This window comes from Acomys russatus, chromosome 31 (genome assembly GCF_903995435.1).
Source record: "Acomys russatus chromosome 31, mAcoRus1.1, whole genome shotgun sequence".
Taxonomy (NCBI): domain Eukaryota; kingdom Metazoa; phylum Chordata; class Mammalia; order Rodentia; family Muridae; genus Acomys; species Acomys russatus.
The window spans coordinates 25,228,547-25,255,790 of NC_067167.1; the positions used below are offsets into that span (position 1 = coordinate 25,228,547).

The window sequence follows — 27,244 nt, forward strand, 5'->3', positions numbered from 1 at the left end:
TGTATTAAAGAAGTAAGATGAAACGAACCAGACCTGTGTGGGAGAAGGCCTGTAAACTCAACTACGTGTGATAATGGGCCCTGCTGCTCTTTAAAGCAGATGGCCTCAGTTATGCAGGCAGATTTCATGAGGACAGGGCTTACCTAACTGCTGTCCACACTTTTTGCTTCTACCAGTCAGTCCTCAACTGTGCTTGCTGGTTAACCCATGTCTTCAGCAGTTTTCTCCCTCTCTCAGCAGTTTATTCCTTCATGCACTACTTTCTGCAATTACCATGTTTTTATTTTAACATTAAATAAATATCGTTGATTCCTATTCTTTGGCGAGTACATGTATGCGAAATGAACGGACAGGAAATACGAAGCGCTTTCTCCTGACCAGCTTATTTTACATTTTCATCAATATATAATGCTGCCACAGTCTATGTGTATGTGCGGTTTCCTTGAGGATGACGACTTTGTTAGAGCACAGAAGACTGCTGACTGCATTGAACTAAGGATCCTGTCCCTGATGCCCTCCCTCCTCCTCCTCCTGTCAGCCAGAAAGAAGGAGTCTCCCACAACTTTTGTGGACAACGCTGCCCTCTTATGGCTTCAAATTTTCACACTGGCAAATTTTCCATATAAGATGTGCACAATATTGAAACTTTCCTAGTAAACATTTCAGTTTTAGCAGAATTTGGGTATTTAAGTAAATATTTAAGTATGGTTTCAGTACATTAGTGGCCCCATTTTTAAATCATGGTCACATTCGAGTAAATTAATGACACATTACCAGTTGAATTATGAAAGCTGGAAAGGCAACAGGAAGTTGACTCCAATTTTAAGCTCTAAAAGAAAGCCCGTCGTACAGTATTAAGTAATTTACATAAAGACAAAAAATGTGTAAGTGCCGTGATCTTAATAGAAGATAAATAAAATGTGGCCATTCAGGGAGTCCTCTGGTTTTGTTTCTTTCTCATTTTAAGCCCCCTTACTGCCACTGACATGTGTACTCTGAGGAGGGTATGGAGGGGAGGCCATGAGAACCATGAAAGGCTCATCGTTAAACTCCACATTTAGGCATTTCAGATTTTAAGGTCAAATTTATTTTGTGTCTTTAACCTAATATGTTGATTTTTTAAAAAAGCAACAAACATAGAGATTTACTTTTTCACTCAGTGGTAAGGAGTCTATTGAGATTGTGGAGTCAGTTGAGGCTTTCCATTTAAAAAGTCACAGCTGTCATCTGCAATGACTTGACCTTACCTAACACATCATGCCTACTCAGCACTGCCAAAATAAGCTAAACCGGAGTCATGAAGTTTGACTGTGGTTTCTTCTCATTTCTGACCCTATCATGCCCCCTTGTGACTGATAAAAGAAACTATTTTTGTTTGCTTAATTATATCTAGTTGTGACCACAAATGTAAAGCAAACAAGTAAAATAGAAAGAAAGAAAAAAGTTCCATCTATGCAGACATATTGCTTGCTGGAGCATATGTTTAAACATATTTAGTATGCTGATTTATCAGTCTTTTCTCAACCAAAACCAAATGAGCCTTTGATAATAGCAGCAGGAAGGAGGCATTGCCCGTGGCAGAATCATACAACATTTCTGGTGACATAAATTTTTCCCAGCTCTCACCATGGAAGGTGACTACAAACATGGTGTTACTCCTATTTAAAAAAGATCTAGCAAAAAATTCTTGAACAGAAATGGGCCAATACTTGTTGAATACTGGTTGGGTCACTTCTCAACCTATTTTGTCTTTGAACTTGGCTCTGGAGTTCCATATATATTTCTATTATTTTTAAAACAGCTCCTTTTGAAACCTTTGTAGACATATAGGAAAACAGACCAAAGGAATAAAGAAGTTTATTGAACAACCGTATTTACTGCATTGTAATCCACATGTCCTGGGTGAACTTCAAAACACTCTGGCTTTGGACTTACTGTTTCACTGACGTAGCCATAACATGGTTCAGGTCACAGACGATAACCCTCAAAGGGACTTACATAATGAGTGGGCAGTGGGCATAGACAAGGGGAAAATATGGTACTTAATTCAATCCATTTAAAAATGTTTAAATGGTCAATCTTTTGTAACTGACAAATTGTGTACAAAATTACAGTTATAGAATATAGAAATTAAAATAACTAATATCGTTCCAAGATAGAATAGTTGTATGTTTAAAAAACTAAAAATGTGTTCAATGAACAACTTATCAATGACTAGTAGCTGAAATGAAAAATAATTTGATTTACTAAAAAGTATTTTTTTTATTTTGATATAGATTTTTGAGCTATATACATATATATGTATGTATGTATGTATATAATTCAGAATTTAACAAACACAGAAACAAACAGGTAATTCCTGAACCACAGTAACAGATTTCCTTCTTGGTCACATGTATCAAAACTACACATTAGGAGAATCGTGTATCTTATAGTAAGTCCATGAATTATAAGATAGAATTATAAAGACAGAAGTTAAATATAGTGTGTACATAAAACACAACCATTTGCTACTTCTTGCCTGATATCTCTATAAGAAAATGAGTAGAAATATCCAAATAAATACAGAATAAATAAAGTAAGGAGAGTTTCACAAGCAGATAGGAAAAAAGATGCCTTTCAATTTTTACCAAAATCTTCAAAGTCATGAAAGAAATAAATTGTATTTCTTTTCATGTGTGACACTTTATATCTAACAAGCAATTTAATAGCACACAAAGGATTGAGTACAAGAAGTGGATGGTTTTTGAATCAACATTCCAAAATACACCAGCTCAAAGACAAATTTTAACATAATCGACATAGTGTACAGCACAAAGAAAAGTCAATAACAATGTATGTGAAACGGAATATTTTTACAATAAAAGGGCAAAATATATCATTAAATATGACAACATAATTTGCTTTGAAAACTGAGGAGTTTGTAGTTACTATCTTAGAAGTAATGACCAGTACATTAATTTCTGTTTGCATTAAATATACAAAGAAAACACAATTAAAATTTTGATAGTCAATATCACACATAGCTACTGCTCAAAGGCTATTACTTACCTAAGTTTTTCTTTAATTTTTTTGATTTCATTTTCTGTGCTCTCTTTAGCATTTGCTGAGCTGTGGAGATATCCTTAAAGCCCCTATTGTAAAAGTAAATTTAAAATATCTGAAGCATAGTTAGATATAGACATGCATGTAAATGTTCATGTTTGAATTATATCACATTTAGTAAATTTGTCATCCTAATTACTAAAGCCGCCTTATTTTAAAGGTCAATTTCTTAAAGACTAGTAATTTCTTGAATTAAAAAAAAATCGGCCTCAGATATTGAGCAGTCCTTCAATTTCTTATCTTCTTTAGTGTAAAACAGAGGACTTACCATTCTTCTGAAATTTTTTCTTCTTTCTCAGATTGCAGTAAACTCTTCCTACTTGTCTTTGATTCAGTTGTCCAGGATAAAGTTCTGTTTTCTGATCTGCTAAAAGAAATGCATGTATTTGAACAGAATCAACACAAGTACATCAGCTCTTTTAAAAACTACAAGCTGTTTATGTTGTCTCAAACTTGGAAATAAAATCTATTTAAGCTACAGAGGAGCTTTATCTTGAAAAGTAATAAAAGTCTGCCATTAATTTAAAATGTTTACATTTCAATTACATGGAGCATATTTCAATTCTTTTGCTGAAAGGACTATGGTGCTGGGTCTTTTATTCTAGTCCTCGTCTTTACCTGTCAAGCCATGAAGATCTGTTTGTACAATTACTACATTATTTCACCAAAATGTAAGTCTTGTTGTTGCTTTAATGCACCTCCTCCACACATTTTTTGAACACTAGAATTTTCATATTTTAACATTACATGTGTTCCATCTTCTACAAGTCAATTCACATCGATGTTTATAGTTATTCTAATTGTATAAGGGATGCGCACGTTGTCTATGTCACTCATAAATCGGTACCCACGTAGGAGAGTAGCTTAGCTTACCTGCTACTTAACTGTGTGTGTGTTGGTGAAAACACAGTTTCTTTCTCACTGCTTAGCCATGCTGGAGCTGGACGGGCTGGCACGGGAAGTGAGGGTTCATCGTGTCTCAGAGTCCGAGAGGTCTTATTTTAAAAGCATAAACAAATGTAAGGTAAACTGAACAATGCCAGAATTGGTGTTGTTATCTCACATATGGCAGCCTGAACAGCCTCAAAGGGAAATTCATCACAAAATTAAAATGATAATAAAATATAATTCCTGGAACGTGCCTGAATTTTTTTTTGTTACATGGTACAAGAGTATGCTTTTTGGTATAGCTCACATATACAAAATGATTAATTGCAAAGATCTTTAAAATCCAAGAAAACAAAAACTTCAAAGATTATCAAATAAATAACAGATATTGCAGCCCCTTGACCTCTGGCTGAGGATCCTCAGCTGCCGCTTCTCGGTGTGTACTTCTGCATTTTTAAAGTGCTGTCAACTAGTGATTTTAGTCTACTGCCAAATGTGCAGCTGAGGCACATCATTTCTTTTTTTCTGGCTACTGTGAAATAAAGCGTTGAAAGAAATCCAAAGTAAAGAAAAAAATGAAGGGCAAATGAAAGAAAAGCTACATGAAAAATTACATCTGGGGACGAGGAGGAAGTCAAAGGCTTCTAAAAGTAATTATGTTTTTCAAGTCAATAAATTGTATTATTAATCACCACAGCATAGCAGAACCTTCAGAAGCCAGCAGAGAACGAGCATTCAGAAGTTTCCATGACATGTTACCTTTGGCCAGGGCAGCTGGTTGGAGAGAGGCAGTGTTTGTGAAGGGAAGCTGGTGGAATCTAAAGCTGGCCAGTCTTTCTCCAAGACACCCTGCACAAGTAATGGCATTAAAATGGACAGCGTTTAGCTCGCAAACCTTTACCAACTTTCCTTTAAATTGTACGGTACATCATGTATGTCCACACAGACCACAGGGACTTTTATTTACAGGAAAGTTTTACTTGACATCGTGAGAGGCACAGATTAGATAAGATGCCTGACAATGTTTTTTATTCCCTTACTTCCGTTAAGGGAAGAGCTTATGTTTTACTGCTGTAAAGATGAGGTAAATATTGTTCTGAGTATGTGACTCAGACAAGCAAGGAGCAACCAAGAAAAATTAGTTGTTAATTCATGTGGTGTAAGTTACATTTTCTATTGAACATTGCTATAAAAACTACAAGATTTTAATAAGCTAGAACCAATTTTCCTCAAGTATTACATTTAAACTAGGATTTGCCTTAATTTCTTATTTTCACAATTTTGGAAGATTTTTGGGTGAACAGAATGAATAAAAATATATGGCATATCATTTCTGATGTAATTATTCTCCAACACAGCTCTTTAAATGGGAAAAATTTATATTTCAAATATGAAATGTCTACTGTATACTCCTTTTTCTTCATCCTGAATCATATTTGTTCCACTTATACAATCAATCCCCAGGCTTATTCTTTATTCAGTAAAGTTATATTAATTATATAAGTGTTGTACATTTAAGATATAGTTATCTGAATTTTATTTAATATGATGTATCTTAGAATACACATCTCTGAGTTTTTATAAACAAGGCTCACCAGGACAATGATTAGCATTAAGAAGGCTATAAAATACCCAAATGGTTTAAAAATTACAATGATTAAATTTTGAGGGAGTATTCACCATTTTCCATTCACACAAATTCAATGTGCCTTGGTCTTTGAACGACTACTGAAAATGTGAGACTAAGACAAAGTGACCATGGGTAGGCAAGGTAACAACACACTTTTACTTAGGCATTACTCTTAGGAGACAGAATCAAGGCCATGACATCCCAACATCACGCACATGGACCAACTGAACCAAAACGAGTATTTTATGGTATTTCCTATTATTTAGAGACTATTAACCTACAAATATCTATCACACAGTCATACTGAGTTTAAGAGTTCCTACTGGGAAGTGAGTAAGTTCAATAAATCTATTGAACTATGTCATGATTCTAGCAAGCAACAATCTATTAAACATCTCTGAGACACTTTTAACCATTCTTATGACAGAATAATAAATATACTAGTTACTGTATTTGACAAGAAACTTCATTTGTCAGTTCTTCCAGGAAGACATGCTTAAAAGCATTACATTGCATACAAAAAGCATACAAATTTTATTTTTAAAGTAAATTATATGAATGTGAATAGTCCCAAATAAAGCTATTATTGGAGAGAGGCAGAAAGAGTGCATGAGAGAGAACTCTCACTGCAACCTATAATGTGCTTCTTCACAGTATCTTAGAATGGAAAGATAAGAAAATGGCAGCACAGAAAATGCAGCAGTTCTGGGGAAACAACAACAAAAGGAAAACAGTAATTGTGGGTGAGAGTTTGAAATGAAAGAGTTAAAACACAAAAGGCATTTGCTTTGATATTTCTGGGAAAGGTATGAAAATAGGCTATTGATAATTTTGTAACCTATTTAAGCCGATAACATTAACTACATGCTGTGTCATGTCATAAACCCAGTAAATTCCCACTGACGTCTACATTCAGAATCGTCTGTCTGGTTCATGGAAGATGATAAAAATTTTAATGACTGCCCTTAAAAAAATGCAGTTCAGTGTAAAATTCTGGACAAGATTCAGACTCAAAATTTATTAATTTTTTGAGTGGCAATGTATATTTATTCAAGGAAAGATCATAGGTTGTTGAACACCAGCTATCATGAAGTTAGTGATCTTACAAGGGAAATGATTAAAATGAAGAGAAGATGTGAAAATGAAAGGATGACGCCTTGGAAAAGACACCATGCCATCTGCTGACTGACTACAGGAGACACCACCTGCTGCCATGCCTAGCACGACCTCTGTACACACCTGTCAAGCCATCTCATTTTCTTCTGTCCTCTGGAAGTCTAGGGTTTTTTTTTCTATATATATAACTCTACTCTCTACAGGAATACTAAAATAGCATTTCTCCAGCAACAGTACTCTCCATAGCTGTGCTTCAAGAACAGTACTCCAAGAGCAGTGCTCTCTCTAGCCAGTCTATGTATAGCAGTACTCAATGCCAGTACTCTATATAGCAGCTCTGTCTAGAGGAATAGGGTGAAAGAGGGGTCTCTACAGCAGAACTCCAACAGCAGAACTCCAGTAGCAGTATGGTATTTGACAAGACTCTCTAGAGCAGCTCACTCTAGAGCAGTACTCTCTATAGCAACGCTTTAATAGCAGTTCACTCTAGAGCAGTACTCCAGTAGCAGTGTTCTCCAGAGCAGTACTCCAGTAGCAGTGTTCTCTAGAGCAGTACTCCAGTAGCAGTGTTCTCTAGAGCAGTACTCACTCCAGTAGCAGTGTTCTCTAGAGCAGTACTCCAGTAGCAGTGTTCTCTAGAGCAGTACTCCAGTAGCAGTGTTCTCTAGAGCAGTACTCCAGTAGCAGTGTTCTCTAGAGCAGTACTCCAGTAGCAGTGTTCTCTAGAGCAGTACTCCAGTAGCAGTGTTCTCTAGAGCAGTACTCCAGTAGCAGTGTTCTCGGTAATAATACTCCAGTAGCAGTACTATCTATTATAATACTCCAGTAACAGTGCTCAGTGCTCTCTAGGGCACTACTCATCAGTATTTGCTGCCTCGTTACAAAATGTAGAGTGGGTGATTTTCCACTAAAATACTTCACAGAATCTAGAGACAGAACTTTCCTTCTCAGACTTTTTTTTAATTATGTGTTTATGTTGGAAGTGGGAGTGGGAGAAGCCAGTGGGGGCTGTGCCATAAGTGCTGGACCAGTGGATGTCAGCAAAGGCATCAGCTTTCCTGGAGGTGGTCTTGCAGGTGGCTGTGAGGCAAAAGGTGTGGGAACTCGGAACTGAACCGGATGTTCTGCAAGTGCATCCAGTCTCTAAGCTGCCAGTTCAACTCCACAGCCCCCAGATATTTTTAATATTTAAAGGTATAAAAACCTTTGAACATACTTTTTCCATGTAAATCTATAAACACTTACATAGAGTTTTAGAGCCATTTTTATCCAACATCTCTGAAAATTTATTAAAAGCAGAAAAAGGAAGTTTACCATAAAATGCCAAAGATGTTTGTAGTAAGTATTTAAATGCAACCAGAATTGTTACCGGGAGCACTACATATGAATGAAAGCTTATTAATATCAAATACACTGGTATTATGTACGACACTGAAAAAATAAAATCTCAAGATGTCACAAGGAATTTGCCAAGAGTTACAAACATGCCATTATTTTGAAAAATGTATACTAATATGTCAATAATTTCACACTTACAGGAAGATTATGTACTGGTTAAAATACCTGTCCAAACCCCTGTAACTTACAACTGAGAGAGTGAACTGCATTCTGCTTCCAGCCCAGCTGTTATCAAAGCTACTTCTGTATTAAAAATGAGCTTAGAAGTGTCATCATAGTAAAAAAAAAAAATTTCATTTGAAAAATGAAAGAATTGTTTTACTAAATTTAACTCTGTCGGTTTTGGTATTGCTCTAGCAAATCATAGTTACTTACAGAACTTCCCAGATTATTCAAGGGTGTTTACAGTAAGAGCCTGTTCCCTGATAGGAACTAAATCCCTGATTGGCTTTGACTGTTTCTCACATAAATGTTAGTCATGGTAGTATGAATCTGTAATGCTAGGTACAGGAGGGCATGGGGAGAAAGTAATCAGAATCAGTTAGATACCTGTTTAATATTGTCAAATAACAAAATTAATAATAAAAACAATCAAGTTGTAAATTTTAAACTGAATAATAGCACAAATTAAATTAAGAACTCAATAAATAGGATGCAATGATTAAGTAAAACAGGAAATATGCTTTGCTATATGTTTTATGAGATGTGTGGCAGTTTTGAGGCAATCTCATTTGTCTATCTTTTGTTGTGCTGCCTGTGACTTTAGTGTTGTATTTTAGAAATTCAATGCCAATATCAAAGTCAAAATATATCTTCTGTTAAGAAAATCCACATAATAGAAAATATCTGCAGCTGGGTGGTGCTCATGCATGCTTTTAGTCCCGTGTTCAGGAGGCAGAAACATGCAGATCTCTGAGTTAGAGTTCAGCCTGGTCTACAGTGAAAGCTCTAGGACAGCCAGGACTACACAGAAAAAACATGTCTTAGAAAATCAAGACGGAAATAGAATAATCTGCAAATAATACATCTGCTAAGGAGTTACAAGTAAAGTGTAAAAAACAAATCAAAACAAAAAAATACAAAAAAAAAAAAAAAAACAGAATTACTCACCAGCAACATGTATGTAAAACTTATCTAGGACCCTGAGATCAATACCTAGCCCTTGGAAAACAAAACAAAGAAAACTTCAAACCTATTCAATGAAAAACATTTAGCTTGATTTAAAGATCTGAGCAGATACTTTTCAAAAGAATACATAAATGACTAGTACAATTACATAAAAAATGCTCAAGATCAGTATCTTCAGAAAAATATACATCAAAACCACAGTGACATGTCATTGCATGCAGAAAAGATGGCTAATAATAAAAAGGCACATGATAACATTAGTACAATAGTATTTGAAGAAGAATGAGCTTTCTCACCTTACTGGAGGACGTAAAAGTAGCTTTTACTCACCAGATGTAATTGTTGTCTTGGAGGTTACTGCCTCCATCTGCTACCTAGGTCTAGTCCTGGAAGCTTTAGGCATCTGTACAATTGAATCTAAGCCCAGAATGTTTTGAGCCTCTGAGACGTACTGCTTAGTAAGCTCACCCCTTCTATTTCTTTCTGAACTGTGGTTGGCTGGTTCAAATCAGCTGTTCTGGTTCTAACTCCCCTCCAAGTTGACTGACTCAATCTGATTTCTCTCAGCTTCTGACTGAATTGCTCTGCTGGGCCTCAAACTAACTCTAGCAATTTGTTCTAATCTTCTTGGTTCCTCATTCTCTGTCTTCACCTGTGTTGTGCCTTTTCTTTCCTCAACTTCTCTCCGCAAAACTCTCCAGGTCAAACTGCCTCTAAATTCCATGAACTGAACTGCCACAAACTCAACACTACTGCACTGCCTCTCAACTCACTGACTCAAACTGCCTAAATAGAATGAAACTCAGAGGTATGCATATATATATATGTCTCCTGAGTGCTGGAGTTAAAAGTGTGTACCACCACTCCTGGACCTAACTTTTTAATTACCTGAAACTTGAACTACACCAGGCTGGCCTTGACCTTAGAGATCTGTTTGCCTCTGTCTCCTGGGATAAAAGGCGTGTCTGTATTGCAGCCATATCACACAGACCTAGAAAGTCTTTAGATGTGATTAGGAAACAGTATAGAAATCTATGTAAAAGAGATTCTGGTTTAATTAGAGACCCCACCTCAATATATATGATGAAAATTGACTAAGGCAAAAATGTGTCAACCTGAATCCTTCATATGCATGTAAATGTTCATTCCCACACATGTGAACACACATACATATAACACATGTAGAAGCAAAATTTATAATAAAATTCAGCTTTTTATAATACATTATGCCTATTACTTAACAACATACTGCCTTCTCAGAAAAATTCTGAGCAGATGAAAAGGAGATTCTTCCTACAAAAATGAAATTTCTTTCAGTAATGCACATGCTAATTAGTTAAACTTGACTATGTCACTATTCACATAGATAAGCTTATTTCAAAACATCATGTTGCAAACAATAAATAGATACACTTTATTGACCACTTAAAAAGTAAATGAATCTTGGAGTATTAAAGGGCAAAATACTGAAAAGAATATTAAAGAATATATAATGGTATGAAATGGTTATATCATTATCATATGTATTTCTGCAGCATCTTTTCACCAAAAACAAAAACAAAGACCCAGAAAAATTTGAAGCAAACCGTTGAAGAGCAGTTTATGCAACAACAACAACGAAAAGAGAGAAAACAAACTTAAAAGAGATTCACAATCTGTCAAATCTCACCAAAAGTAGAACAAGTGTTAGGGAGATTGTGTCAGGCAAAGCAAGATGGCCTCAGTTAGACCTATGGTTATTGAGGAAGAAATAAAGGAAACAGACAAGGCAATAGACCAAGGAAAAAAAGCAAATGAAGGAGGGACACACAAAGCAAAATTATGTGAGGAATGCAAATGGAGATGTCACAGGAAAGCTTTAAAACTGAACATGTACCAGATAGAACATGGGGGAACTCTAATAGAGACAGAAATAGCCAAAGAGATCTGTATCGGCATAAGCATAGAGAGAATATCCCTAAAGAATTCAGTTAGGCAGAGAAGCTGACACAAAAGGGGAAAATGTATCACAGATGGTTCAGTGATACAATGATTTAATTATCATAGACATTTATGCTCTAATCAAAGCTTCATCAGATGAGTCCTGCACTATCATTCAAGAACTAAATTTTCTTTTTAAAAACCCATAACCACAAGAGACTTCAGTATTGTTTTCTTCATAACTCACAGATCACTAGGAGGACCGAAGGTTATTTTAACACACAGGAAAATAAGAAGTCAAGATTTTCATATCAGTTTGTACTTGGAGATGGTTGAGTCAGTGAACTACTTGCTGTGTAAGCATGAAGGCTAGGATTCTAGTCCCCAGCACCTAAGTAAAATGACAGCGATGGCTCAGCCCTGTGGTCCCACTGCTTCTCAGAGGCAGCAGAAGAACCCTGGCGACCTGTCAGTCAGCCTTTCCCATCAGTAAGCTTCAGATTCAGTCACAGACCCTATCACAATAAACTAGGCTGGAGAACTGTATAGATGCTGGCTAGGATAACTGACATCTTCCTCTGTCCTGAACATGTGCGCGCGCACACACACACACACACACACACACACACACACACACACACACAGAGGAACATTAGTAGCAATTAACTTGCTTGCAGAGTATGCATTTTCTTTTCTTTTTTCTAAATTGTGTGTATATTTTGTTTTCTTTCTGGATTCCTGCATCCGAATACAATGCTCTTGGAGGCCAACAGTTGCTTTAGCAGTTGAGGGTCCTGGGAACTCAGTGTGGATTCTCTAAAAGAACATTAATTGGCTCTGAACCACTGCACTATCTCCCTAGCCCTATTCCTTTATGTTTACTTGGAAAAATTTCTCCAGACTTTTATTAAAGTTACCAATCTTACAACAAAGTCTTTCTGAAAATAGAAAGACAGGAAACACATCAAAACCAAATGTACGAGACCTAAACAGCCTTCAGACCAAAAACGGAGAGCTAGCGAAGAAATTTACAGGCTTAACATTTTTAAGTGCAAACTAAAAATAAATCCTAATAAAAAATTTCTAAGTCAAAATCTCTAATATATTCATAACTTCATTATAATTAAATTGGTTTATTCAAGGAACACAGTTTAATACAGGAATTCAAATATATATATATGTATGTATATATATATATATATATATATATATATATATATGAATACATGATACAAAACAGTTTGATGAGATTAAAAGAACACACACAATCATCACCACCACTGTCGCTGTCATCTGGAAATGTTGGGTAGTATGTTCCTAATCCAACAAATTTTTACAGAAATGATTCCAACTACCAGAATTGACTTTAATATGCAAACACATCAAATACCTAGGAATAAATTTAACCAAATTACATATGAAAACTATCAAGGAAAACATCATAGTTTCTTTCTAATGTAGATACCTAAAAAAAAAAAAAAACTCCATATTTTTCTATTCTCATTATAGAGAACCTATAAAGGAGAACCTCATATTCCATAAATGCACGTCATAATGAAGTATTTTGTGTTTTAAGTTAATTATTACTATATGTGATTTAATGAGAACACAGGTTCTGATTCAGTTACATCTTATCTTCAAATGTTGGGTAAATTATTTTTAAAGATCAGCAGACAAAAATTTATAATGGTAGATAAACTATAAAGAATAACTGTGTGTTTTGCAAAGTAGTTAACTTATTTCTAAAATATCTGTACACTTATTATTAAAAAATAGCATAGTAAAAATGGCCATCCTACCAATAGCAATCTACAGATTCAATGCAATCCCTATCAAAATACCTACACAATTTTTTAAAGACATTGAAAGTTCAATTCTGAACTTCATATGGAAAAACAAAAAACCCAGAATAGCTAAAACAATCTTGTACAATAAAAGGTGCTCCGGAGGAATCTCCATACCTGATCTCAAACTGTACTATAAAGCAATAGTAATTAAAACAGCATGGTACTGGCAGAGCAACAGGCTGGTTGCTCAGTGGAATCGAATCGAAGACCCAGATATGAATCCTCACACATATGGTCACTTGATTTTTGACAAAGAAGCCAAATCCATTCAATGGAAAAAGGATAGCATCTTCAACAAATGGTGCTCGTCTAACTGGAGGTCTATGTGTAAAAAAATGCAACTGGACCCATATTTGTCACCTTGCACAAAACTCATCCAAGTGGATTAAAGACCTCAACATAAAACCAGAGACACTAAGTCACTTAGAAGAAAAAGTGGGAAAGAGTCTGGAACATATTGGCACAGGACACAACTTCCTGAACAGAACACCAACAGCCCAGGCCTTAACGTCAACCATTAATAAATGGGACCTCATGAGGCTGAGAAGCTTCTGTAGGGCAGGAGACACTGTCAGTAGAACAAAGCGACAGCCTACAGACTGGGAAAAGATCTTCACCAACCCTACATCTGACAAAGGTCTAATATCCAAAATATATAAAGAACTCAAGAAATTAAACACCACCAAACCAAATAACCCAATTGAGAAATGGGGCCTGGAACTAAACAGAGAATTCTCAACAGAGGACTATCAAATAGCTGAGAAACACTTAAAGAAATGCTCAATCTCCTTAGTCATCAGGGAAATGCAAATCAAAACAACTCTGAGATTCCATCTTACACCCATCAGAATGGCTAAGATCAAAAATTCAAGTGACACCACATGCTGGCAAGAATGTGGGGATAGAGGAACACTCCTTCATTGCTGGTGGGAATGCAAACTAGTACAGCCACTTTGGAAATCTATCTGGTGCTATCTCAGAAAAATGGGAATAGGGCTTCCTCAAGACCCAGCTATTCCACTCCTTGGAATATACCCAGAAGATGCTCCAGCACACAACAAGAAACTTTGCTCAACCATGCTCATAGCAGCCTTATTCATAATAGCCAGAACATGGAAACAGCCTAAGTGTCCATCAGTAGAAGAATGGATAAAGAAACTGTGGTACATATACACTATGGAATACTACTCAGCTATTAAAGACAAGGAATTCCCGAAATTTGTGGATAAATGGATTGAGCTAGAAATGATCATAATGAGTGAGTTAACCCAGAAGCAGAAAGACTCAAATAGTATATACTCACTTATATCTGCATACTAGCCCAAGGGGCATGTCCCATGAAAGCCTTCACTTACCAGGAAACTGGGACAGAGGGGAGAACATCCTGTTGGGATTCTAGATGAGAGAAGCATGAGAGAATAGCAAAGTAGAAGGATCCAGAGGGTCCTAGAAACCTACAAGTAGAACATTATGATAGGCAGATTTGGACCCAGGGGTCCCGCTCAAACTATGACACTAGCCAAGGACAATACAGGCAGTAAACTTTAAACCCCTACCCAGATCTAGCCAATGGTCAGAACATTCTCCACAGTTGAGTGGAGAGTGGGATACGACTTTCTCAGGTACTCTGGTGCCTCACATTGGACCATGTCCTCTGGAGGGGGAGACCTGGTGGCACTCAGAGGAAGGATAGCAGGTTACCACGAAGAGACTTGATACCCTATGAGCATATACAAGGGAGGTAATCCCCCTCAGTCACAGTCATAGGTGAGGGGAATAAGGGGAAAATGGGAGGGAGGGAAGAATGGGAGGATACAAGGGATGGGATAACCATTGAGATGTAACAAGAATAAATTAATTAAAAAAATTTTAAAAACCTATATTTTTCAATGAGAAATAACTATTTCTCACTAATGTGTCACTATGTTCAAATGTAATCATGGAATTACAATTAATTGATGGAGTTACTGAGTAGAGATAGGATCCAAGACCTTCATTGGGTACATTAAAGCCATGGTTAACATCAAGCCCTATAATCACTATTTTCTTCTATATATACAAACATAGCTGTGATAAAGTTTAATTTATTATTTATGTAGAAGACGTTCAATCTATATTGTATAATAAAACAGGACATGCATTGTAATTGCAAGCACAAATAATTTTTCACTTTCAACCACAAGTGTGAAATAAGCCTAATATGAACACTAACGTTACAGTTATGCAACATTTGTTCTCATAGCCAAGTCGACTGTGAGAATGTAGGGCATTGTGTTGTGTATACATAGTACAAAGAAAAAGGCAGATAATTTATATTCTAGACAGGATGTAGACTGATGGTGGGAAATCACATCACAATGCTCAAGATTGTGCATAATTGATAAATTATTTTTGAAATTTTCCATTTAATATTTCCATCGCACAAATAAATGCAGAGTTTTATGTTCACCTAAAGTATTATAGTCATGAAATGGAGTTAAGGAATTTTTTCATTCAAAGGAGATGAAGGGAAAGATGCAAAGTATTTGCCCCCTACAATCCTAGCTTACTGAGTCTTAGACTAATTGTTGGGCATTAGTAGGACAGGTGCAAATTTGAAAATGTCAAAAATATCATAGTGTTCTATCATTGCTTTTCCCCAAAGTTTCCACTGTGGCTAAGTAAGGCGGTAATCTCCAGAGAATTTGGTCCAAGAGGACAAAATCTCTTGTAGCAATTCTATTGTCCCTTTATAGACTGTACAAGCTAGAAGGACAGATTAAGAAAAAGGTAAAGAGTAGGAGCAACTTTTATCTTGCAGTGTTACTAAGCACCTTAGAAAGTGTCTCAGAACATACAATATGGCCAGGATGTTCTCAAGGCTGATGATTACCTACAACATCTGCAGTAGCCAGCTGAGGAGTTAGTTTTAAAACAGTCTAGAAACATATTATAGGAGCAATATTTTTTTGTTTTAGTTGGCACTTACCTCATCAAATGCAAACTCCTCTAAATCTATTTCCTCGTATTCTTCTCCAGATTCTTCATTTCTGATAGCCTCTAGGGCAGACAGCAGTTTCTTCCGTAAAATAAAGCCCTTCCAAACTGCCTGTACAAAAATGTGAAGTATGTTATGCAGGGTTACAGATCAAACCCTAAACCAGATTCTCTGTGTTATCCCATTAGGAAGATAAAACATCTTAGAACTTAGTTTAATGGCTCAATAATCTGTTTTTTGAACTTTATGTGACACGTACAACTGCAAGATAAATTAAATGACCGCATGTGTCTGAATCTCTCGAGACTTCCTTTTGTAGTAAGCAGAGAAGAATCTTTATCACTCCCTCTACTGCACATGTAGGTCAACCAATCAATTATCTGACAATTCCTCCAGGACCCATTCTGAACCAAGAAGAAAGACATTTTTAAAAGGTCAATTTTGCTCATTTTCTAATCATTATGTTTAAAGTAAGTCAAAGCTCATTTAGAAAAACCCCAGTGTATTTAAATTACCATATTAGGGAGATGGTATCGTGGCCCAAAATAAATTAATTTCAGGAAAAAGTAAACTCAGCACAGAATAATGAAACTAAAAATAGTCAGGTCCTTTAATAAGTCTGGAATAGAGAAGCTCTCTCACCTAAGTTCCAAGTATAATAATGCTCCAGAGAATAGATAATATTCATATATTTCTACAGAGGGAGCTTTAGGATACATGAGGTATAAAACCAACAGTGAGGTGCACGACCATGCTGAAATACACATGTTTATATAATTATTTACATTTAAGAATAAAATACTAAGTTATAAAATTAATTTTTATGGTGGTTACATATGAATGTTAAATGACACAGCAACAGAGTCTTGAATTTCCCAGCACTTGGGAGCCTGTATCTAGGTGAAACCTGAGGTGAACCTAATTAATATAGAGAGTTCCAGGCACTATCTCAAAAATTAGTGATAAAATGCTTTTAATTTCTGAATAACCAATCTTTGTTTAAATATGAGTTTGAAGTCACATGCATGCTCACAAAAATTGTTAAAAACTAAAGTAATTAAATATGATCTAAGAGAAAATATGTAGAAAATAAAAATAATTCATGCTTTGTGTATAACTCTACAAGATAGTTAAGTGATTTTTAAAAAATGAATTCACTTAATTATAAACTAAAATACAGACCCCCAACAACAAATTTGACTGCAAAAGGTATTTTAGGGCAGTTTTTAGTAATCATTTTTTATAACATTATGCTGATATTTTGCTACACTGAGAATCAGAATATACAAATTGGCCAGACTGTCTTCAAGGATAGCGATCACCCATGCCTGCCACAGCCAGTCTCAGACAGAAGTCAGACTCAGCCTCCTTAGGGAAGATTCCAGGAAGCTGAATCAAAACCCAAGCAATCGGCCAAGAACCACTGAGAGTTGTCAGTAGACTTATCGCTTCCCTGTTCTTGTCCCTATGTAGTTGTTCACTGAAGAACGCTACATATGCTTTGCAAACTGATCGGATGGCTGGCTCCAACACTGCCCTACAGCTGCAACCTCCACAGTACACCTGAAGCTTCCCATTTCCTGCACTACAAAACACCCACAGTTTCTTCTCTGTTTTTAAACCACTGTGATTGTGGCTCTCAGAGGACATTCTGAGTAATCTGCTGTGTGAGCTTCATCTTTATTTTCCATTATGTGTGCATAAAACCCCTGACCTAGCAATACACATGTCAAACAGGAGGACAATAGAGAGAGAGAGAGGAGAAGATGAGAGAGAAAGAGAAAAGAGAGAGAGAGAGAGAGAGAGAGAGAGAGAGAGACAGAGAGACAGAGAGAGAAAGAAAGAAAGGGACAGAGAGACAGAGGGGGGAGAGACTGGGAATGGGAGGAGAGGAGAGAGGAACAATTAAATATGCCATTGGAAACAGAGTTTCTAAAGAAGAAAATAGAAGCACACATAGAGTCAAATACATAGAAATGTTAAAGTATTAAATGTAATTTCAAAATAACTGTATAAACAAATAGTGTAAAGAACTAGCATCAGTGTTCCTCAAGTTATTCCATAATAGAAAAGAAACAGTTCCATATTCTTTTTATGAAGAATTCTCTTTTTGTGTTTTTTGTAGACATGATGGCCTCCAAATCACAGAGCTCTACCTGGTTCTGCCTCCCAAGTGCTGGAATTAAAGGTGTTGCCACCACTGAAGAACTCTTCTATCACTCCAATACCAAAATCAAATAAAGATCCAACAACAGAAGGATGGCCCAACCTCCCTGAGTAATATAAATATAAAAATTCGTAATAAAATGCTTGCAAACTAAATTCAAGAACACATCAACAAGATCATTCACAATCAAGTCATTGTCATTACAGAGATGTCTGAATTGTTTAACATATGTATATGACATAGAATCAAGGACAAGGACCACATAATCATCTTAGGCTGATGACTTTCAGGTTAATTTTGAATTCTCCTACTTTGCTGAACATTGAAATTAGCCATACGAACAATAGTAGACCCAGTGGATCTTTAAAAAGAGCACAAGAATTAGGTAGGAAAAGGAGGAAGGGGGATATGTGGGGGTGAAATGAGAGGTGGATTTGATTAAAATTCATTATATGCACATATTCAATTCTCAATAAAAAGAAACTAAAACAGGTAAACAGAAAGTCCTAAAAATCCTTCCTATATACCTTCCTATATACCAACTTTACTGAGGAAGAAAGCAGAAAATAACTCAGTTTATAAAGGTCTCATGAAATATCTTGAAATAAATCAAATCAAGGAAGTAAAGGACTTCTACAATGAGAGACAGTTTTAAATATCATTGTATGGTTTTAATCTGAACAACACTCATGGCCATATTATTTCAAATAGAAGACTATTATATACAGTCTTGACAGTTATCGCCTACTGATAACTAGCCTGCAGCATGTAAATCTATGCAAATGTGAAAAAACTCAATAACTTTAAACCAATGAAACTTTTAAAAATCACAGAATGACTGAGTGAAAGATGAGAAATATATTTTTGTGATTAACTTCACTATAAAACATTTTAGAATTAACCTGAATCTGAAGAGCAGCTTTCTCCCTCTGTTCTCGGCTACTCATAATATTTTTTCTTCTTTCTTTATTTGAAGTAGTCCGGTTACTGAGGAAGGGATTATGCAGGGGTTCTCTTGCCGTAGGATGCATTTTTGCAGAGCACTTAATCTGTCTGCGTGCAATGTAGCTACGCCATTGGGCTTGGATTAGAACAGCTGCCTTACTAAACAGGAAAAAAAAAACTATGTTAGTATGCATGAATATACAGAAAGTAAATAAAAGGTCTGCATAAGCTGCTGCAAACAGGGTGCTTTATAACTGGCAGGGAAACTGAACCCACGGAACTCAGTAATATGGCTGCCTATACAGGCCCAATACAATGACAGCAACACTTGCTATGCCATTGAGGATGAGGATGAACTTACAAGGCCATAGCGCTAGAGTGAGTCCCTAATAGGTTATGTAAGCTCACCTGGTTGGCCCCATAATTAAATGGATATCAGGTTGTATTTATATGTGCATATATATCAAATAATTAAGAAGTTATAAATTTGAGGATGAGTAAATGAGACACAGAAGGACTTAGAGGTGGAGAGGAAGGGCTGAGAATGATCTAAATAGAGCACTCTTGTAATAAATTGTCAAAAAATAAAAATAAAGGTCTTTTGACCTGTACATGAATATAAATAACATAAAATGTCATTTAAAAACAAAATCACTTCTTTTTCAAACGAGAGTCATAGATGTAAAGTAGAATGGATATCCAATCTGGAAGAAGAATGAGCCACAAGTTTAGAGAGGGATTTAGTTTCAGGGAAAGTTTGAAATTTTTGTTTTGTCTTTAATACTTTTAAGAAGACATTACACAGATTCTTCTAGACAATGAGGCCATTGTTTCAGAGTTGGAAAAGATAATACAGAAGAGGGGTTCCAAAAGTATAGAAACCAATATGGCTTGGCAAGAAGGGCTAAGGTGTTTATCAGCATTAGCTGCCATAGAGAGGAAGAGGAAATGACATCCTTCACATTCTTCGTGGTAAGAGGAAGGACCCTAGGAGACTTTTTTAAACCATCTTTTCTTCGCTTCTTGGCCCCTTGAAAATGCACTATTCATGTCTGAGCCTGTTAGGAAATGATACCGTGTCCTGGGCCACGACTATGTGACAGTATTAGACACTGCATAGCTCTCCTAAGTTAGAATTTGTTTCTTTTCTCCTAGAGTAGCATAAGAATTGTAAGAAGGTACAAGGTATAATGAGAGTGATAGCTATCCTGTCTTGATTTCTTATGCAATGCCTGTGTTTGACTTAAGAGATATATGCAACAAAGATTCTATTCCTCAATATTTTCTTGACAGAAAATTTAATAACTTGATGTTTGTTTTGCTGGATTGAATGAGATGATCTCCCATAGTCTTGAGTATTGAAATAGTCTTCCTCCAATATGTGCAGTAAACTTCAAACTCCTACCCAAATCTAGCCAATGGATAGGACGCTCTCCACAGTTGAGTGGAGAGTGGGGTCTGACTTTCACATGAACTCTGATGCCCCATATTTGACCACATCCCCTGGATGGGGAGGCCTGGTGGCACTCAGAGGAAGGATAGCAGGCTACCAAGAAGAGACTTGATACCCTATGAGCATATACAGGGGGAGGAAGTCCCCCACAGTCACAGTCTTAAGGGAGGGGAGTAAGGGGAAAATGGGAGGGAGTGAGGAAGGGGAGGATACAAGGGATGAGATAACAATTGAGATGTAATATGAATAAATTAATAAAATATATTAAAAAAAAGAAATAGTCTTCCTCCCAGATTGCTGCTCCAGATACCATGCCTTCTTGCTGCCCTGTTGCTTTGTTCTGATGGTGATGAACTCTTATCTCTTTGGAGCCATTACCCTCAAAATTAACCCCATCTTCTACAAAGTGCTTTGATCATCTATCATAGCGATAGAAAAGTAACTTATACAGAAGTTGGTATCAGGGAGTGGGCTATTTTGTGAAGAACATGAGTATGTTCTTTTGGGGGGAATTTGGATGATTTTGAAACTTTTGGACTAGAAAAGTAGTTGAGTGCTGTAATCAGAGATTAACGGTCCATTTTAGAGGAGCTTGGATCAGAGCAATACTAAAAGCAATTTGAACCATGGAGATCCAGGTCAATATGGTCAACTGGATTAGAGAATATGGTTGTTACATTTTGGGGGAAAAATGTGTGACTGCTTTCTACCCTTGTCCTAAGCACTTTCCTTGGCTTAAATCTAAAAAGTAATGGAATAAATACTTTTGGCAGAGGAGATTGTAAAACAAATTAATATTGGTGCTGTCTTGTAGTAACTACTAATTGCTATTATGCAGATCTGCAATGAAAAAGATCAAGTGGGCAGAAAGGAATGTATAGTCTGATGAGAAATAGAACAATATGGAGGCCAAGGCTTGTACTGAGAGAAATGAGGACGTTCAGGAGGAGCTTGACCTGCTTTGTTCAGAACAACGGGAAGGATATTCAGAGAGCAAACCATTCAGCCATGCTTCTAAAGTCTGAAAGGAAAACTCCTAAGGAATGTTTTGCTCCAAGAAAGGAACAACAAACAAAAGCTTCTTCAAAATTATTCAAGCAGCCTGGGATCTATCCTTCCCTGTCACCCCCACGTCTTAAACCCATCCAAGAGGCACAACCATCTCAGTATTCAACAGTCTGAAATAGGGGCCTCTCATTCAAACCACCACATTCGATGTTCCTGCCTCTAAAGGCTCCTGGCCATACCATAATGAAAAATGTGTTTAGTCTGATGCTGAAGTCCCCTTAATCTTTAAATCTCAGTGCTATTTAAAAGTCCAAAGTCTCTTCTGAGATTTAAGACAATCTCCTAATTATAAACCCTGTGAAATTAACAACAACAACAATAAGTAGTGTATTTGAACACATAATGTTTTTTCTACACAATGCAGGCTTTCAAACTATGAAAGATATACAAATTAAGGAGTCATGGAAGCTTCTGCAGTGTTACAGAGCTGAATGAGGTGAAGTGCATGGCAGGGAAGTCCCTGTGTAAAGACCTTGATAAGCTATTTCCTGAGCTATGCAAGTGAAGGCTGGGTTGCACTGGATACGTTGGTAGATGATGGAGTGAGTCATGGAGTGTCTATCAAGGACGGTTCACATCAGGAGAGGGCCACTCCAGGAGAGATGTGTGTGGCTGGCAGCAAGGCTCGAAGGGTGGAGCCATCTAAATACTTTGACATCACGGATGGATATGTAAGATTTGAGTTTTGCCCTGCTGGATTTTGGCCTTCCTTTCGTTCAGTATGTCTTCACTATGTCCTTTATGCTTCCTTTTGGAATTCTAATGTACATCCTGTGCCACTATACGTTGGCAGTGTATGATTTGCTTTTTAATCTTACAAGAGGTTACAGTTAGGAGATTTCTCTGAGCTTGAGAAGAAACTTTGCATTTTTAAACAGTGTTGAGACTAAAAGAATATGGAGACTTTTTGGCTTGAACTGAATACATTTTACAGTATAAGATAATTATGAGACTACTGGAGCCAGGGAATGGAATATGGTGGTTTGAGTGAGATGTCCCCAAAGTCTCAGGCTCTTGAATAGTTGGTCTCTAATTGGTAGCACTATGTAAGTAGCTTTAGGAGGTATGGCCTTATAGAAGGGGCTGTGTGATTGGGGCAGGCTTTGAGGTTTCAAAAGCCATGAGCCATCCCTGCTTGTTCTTCATGATGTGATCTCTTAGCTTGTTGCTTAGACATCATGTCAGCATGATGCTACATTTCCTTACTGAGATGATGATGAACTCTTACCACTCCAAAACCCTAACCCATATAGGTACTTCCTTCTGTAAGTTTCTTTTCTCACGGTGTTTTAATCACAGAAACAGAAAAGTAATTAATGCAATTGTTAAACCCAATGAAATTTTCTCCTTCATCATGATATTCAGCTACAAAAATTGGAATTAAGTAATAGACTCTCTGAAATATGAGTATGTACTTTTTGTCTAAATATATTTGAAGGAAATTAGGAGGCATAACAAAATTGTTTTCTATTAGTGATTGACTTTTCCATAGTGATTTTATAATCATAATCACCACTGTCAACATCATTACCATCATCTCTGTCACTAGCATTTTACTTAAAGCCAGTTTAGTCATCTAATATTTTTGCCATGAATATAACATTGAAGTTATGGCTACAATATATGGTCAAAGTACACATATTTAGTGGTTTGAATGAGAATGACCATAATTAGCTAATATATTTGAGTATTAGGTCTTTAGCTGGGAGAACCATTTTAGGAAAGATTAGGAGATGTGGCCTTGCTGATGAAGGTGTGTCATGAGCACTGGGTTTTGAGGGTTCAAAACCTACACCTAACCAAATCATCTTCTCTACCTTCAACTTGTTGATCTGATGTAAGTTCTTAGCTACTACTCCAATGGCAGGCCCGTCTGCCTGCTGCCTTTCTCCCTGTCATAATAGTCATGGACACATCCTCTGCAAGCAAGCTCCCCATTAAATGCTTTCTTTTATAAGTTGCTTTGGTCATGATGTCTCCTCACAGCAATAGAAAAATAACTAAGACAGGGTTCTCTGTGTAGCCTTGGCTGTCCTGGACTCACTTTATAGACTTTGAACTCACAGAGATCTGCCTGGCTCTGCCTCCCAAGTGCTGGGATTAAAGGCATGCTCCACTATACCTGACTTAAGACAACATAATTTTAATACTCAGGAGAAACACACTTCTGCAAAATATTTTCACTTTGTAGAATAAACCAAAGTTCATAAAATATGCTAAAGATTTAAGTCATATTTATGCAACTATTTCCTCTTCATTTATTTTTTGGATGAAAGTAAATTAGGATATTTCAAAATAATTATATAATATAATAAACTTAATAAAGAAAATAAGACCAGTATGAAGGTTCATTATTGTAATCTCAAAATTTGTAAGCCTAAAATAGGTTTATGAGTAAAAGGCCTGCCTGGGCTATATAATGGAAACTCTGTCACACACCAAAAAGGAAATAGAATTAGCCCAGATACCCATCAACAGGAGAAGGTGAATCTTGCTGGGCCTACACTAAGAAACAAAGAAACCAAAACCATGAAGTTGACTGGCCAAAGTCAAAGCCATCCTTACTAGTTCAGTAGTTACAGCATTCTGGGAGATTTATTAAGGAATTTAAGGCTTACAAGGGACTTCATGTGATTTATTTACTCAGAACACAGCCTTACCTTACAGAGCTGCTATGAAAAAAAAAAATCTATTACACATGCATGCAAAATCCAACATACATACTTACTATATGTTTACCAGATCAGTATTTCCAGAAATGAAGTAATCTTATTAATTATAATAAATTAAAGTATATACTAAGTTTTATTAAAATAATTTTAGGTATTTAGAAGTTTGGAAGCAAAAAAATCAATTTCATACTCTCGAAAATTAATCTTAGAAAATGATGTAACCCTGTCTAAATTTAACCAACTTAATTTCTAAAGTAAAGAGTTAATTGCGCATATTATGAAAAGTAGTTAAGGGAATAAAAATAAAAATAATGCTGACTTTAATTACCTAGTTACCAGCTGGCACCACTTGACTGTCATCAGTTATCAAGAATAGGTTCTGTTGCTGGGGAGCTGCTTAAATGGAAAAGAACACTTGCAGAGCTGAAGATAGTAGCTGGGATTTGAAACACTCAAATAAAGATTCAGAGGTAGCCCTATGCACCTGTAATTCCAGAGCTATGGTATATCAGGACAGGAAGATGACCAGTACATGCTGGCTGTCAACAGAGATATGAGCTCAGTGGGAGACACTGTGCCTAGGGAATAAGACAGTGAGAGAGTATGACACCCAGTGTCCTCTTCTGGCCTCTGTAGGCATGGGCATACACAGCCACATGTGTGCAAACATACACATACACCTGGCACACACATACAAACAGTACATGTAACATCTATTCAAAAGGTCTTACACTGGTTCACTTTGTTCAGCATGCTGATGACTACTCATTAGAGAATTTTCCATCTTTGGTTCTATGAATGAGGCTCTTCTGATGGAGAGACTGTTTGTCCTGCTGTGTTCCTTCTGCTGTGCCATAAGGGTTTCCTGATTTCTTTCTTCCAGTTCCTCCTGGTTCAGTGGGGAGGGTCTGGAGCCAGAGTCTGTCAGCTTCTCAGAACTATCTGGTGAATCTAGTTTATAATTATTAGTCCAAGAATGAAAGACCTCATTTTGCAGCATGCTGTCAGTGTTTGAGAAGGCTGGATTTTTTTCCTCCACTTCTGGCTCGGCCCTCTTCAGGATATTTACAGCCCCATGTTCATGGGCACGCCTGCATTCATTACTGAGTTTCATTAAGTTTTTGTAGTAGTGAGAGAGTTTGTCTGCAGCATGCAAGGTGAGACGCTCCCTGAACAAACAAAAGATGAGAACATTAAAGGAGCAGAACTGCACTTGTGAAGATTTTAAAAATAAAATTTACTATGTGGCCAAACATAAACTTAAAATTGGAAGTATTATTCGTTATAATTTATTTCTAACCACTTACATACTATTTTATATATTTGAAACAAAACATTGCTTTATTCTGATCTGTACCAAACAAGACAAAATGCCTAAAACTGTTAGGCCCACTTTAATTCAGTGTATTTTTGGTTTAAAGATGAAAAAAATCACTCATTGTACTATCATAAACATGAGAAATAACGACTGCCGAAATCTAGAGATGCTACAAATGAATTAAAAGCATTGTGTACACTCACTCTTGTTAAACAAAATTTTTGTATTGGGTACTCACAGAACTTATATTATGGGAAAGGTTTCATTTCTGTGTATCTATGAACAACCGTTATCTATGGCAAAGATAATTTACGTGTGAATGGCTAAGGTCCCCTTGAACAATGATGGGATTTCTATATTTTGGGTTTTATTCCTATGTAATTATCAAAATTCCATACACTCATTGGAAAACTTTAACAAATGTAGAGGATTTGGCCTGATTGAGCCTCATTTTTAGTCACACTTTTAACCTCCATTATTCCTATTTATCTCACTTTACAGCATTTTTGTGTAGTGCATACAAGGCAATCTATTCCATCACTATTCCAGAATAAACAAGTAAATAAGTAAATTTACTATTTAACAACAACTATTCTTTGGATACAGTAAATATATAATAATAATCTCCTTAAGTGTTTTTTACATTAAAATTATTTTTAAATGTGAAAATTTTATCATGAATTATCCATATATTCATAAAAACTTCAAATAGAAAATAACTGATATAAGAGAAGTATGTTTGACAATGTAATAGTAACAATCAGCATATGACTTAGTCTCCTAGAGCCTCTCATAGCAGCTGACCATACCAGTTACAAAATGGCTCCCCAAGAGAAATGGCCAAGCCTAAAAACATACATAAATGACATTATACAGACTGAGCTACTTGTATTTGTGCACTTAGGTCTCTGTGTGTGTGTGTGTGTGTGCATGTGTGCACGTGCGCATGTATGTGTGCACATACAGACACACACACACACAGATTATACACACACACACACACACACAGATTATACACACACATACACACACACATATATATATGTAAAACAATTAAAGAAAAAAGAGCCCATGCATTTAAAAGAGGTCTTTCCATCTTTCTGCCTTGCTATCAATTACAAATGTCACCGGATATTACTGAGAACCTGAAGGACTCTGGCTCTAGACCTTCTCCATTCAAAGGGGTATGTGAGAAGACTTGCAGGAAGAAAAGAGAATGGAAAATAATATAATTATATTGTAATCTAAAAAATAAAAATGAAAAAAAGACATCATGGCTTAGTAATTACATTAAACATTAGGAAGTATATGCTATTTTCTCTTTCTAATGGAACTATAGAAGAAAAATCAGAGGACATCCATGCTGGGCTAATATCCGCTTATAAGTGAGTACATGCCATATGTGACTTTCTGGGTCTGGGTTAACACACTCAGGATGATAATTTCTAGTTCCATCCATTTGCCTGCAGATTTCAAGATTTCCTTGTTTTTAATAGCTTAGTATTCCATAGTGTAAATATACCACAGTTTCTTTCTCCATTTTTCAGTTGAGGGACATCAAGGTTCTTTTCAGATTCTGGATATTATGAATAAGACTGCTCTTAACATAGTT

General features: G+C 36.3%; 1 protein-coding gene across 1 annotated transcript in view; it reads right to left on the reverse strand.

Annotated features, from left to right (window-relative positions):
• Lrriq1 (leucine rich repeats and IQ motif containing 1) overlaps nt 1-27,244 on the reverse strand; it is a 152,734-nt gene that overhangs the window by 71,412 nt on the left and 54,078 nt on the right. The window contains exons 16-22 of the mRNA XM_051172945.1: nt 25,046-25,483; nt 19,079-19,280; nt 16,001-16,120; nt 4,753-4,842; nt 3,979-4,100; nt 3,374-3,469; nt 3,052-3,134 (exon numbers count right to left, since the gene is read on the reverse strand). Of these exons, the coding sequence (XP_051028902.1) occupies nt 3,052-3,134; nt 3,374-3,469; nt 3,979-4,100; nt 4,753-4,842; nt 16,001-16,120; nt 19,079-19,280; nt 25,046-25,483 (1,151 nt within the window). The remainder of the gene's footprint in view (nt 1-3,051; nt 3,135-3,373; nt 3,470-3,978; nt 4,101-4,752; nt 4,843-16,000; nt 16,121-19,078; nt 19,281-25,045; nt 25,484-27,244) is intronic.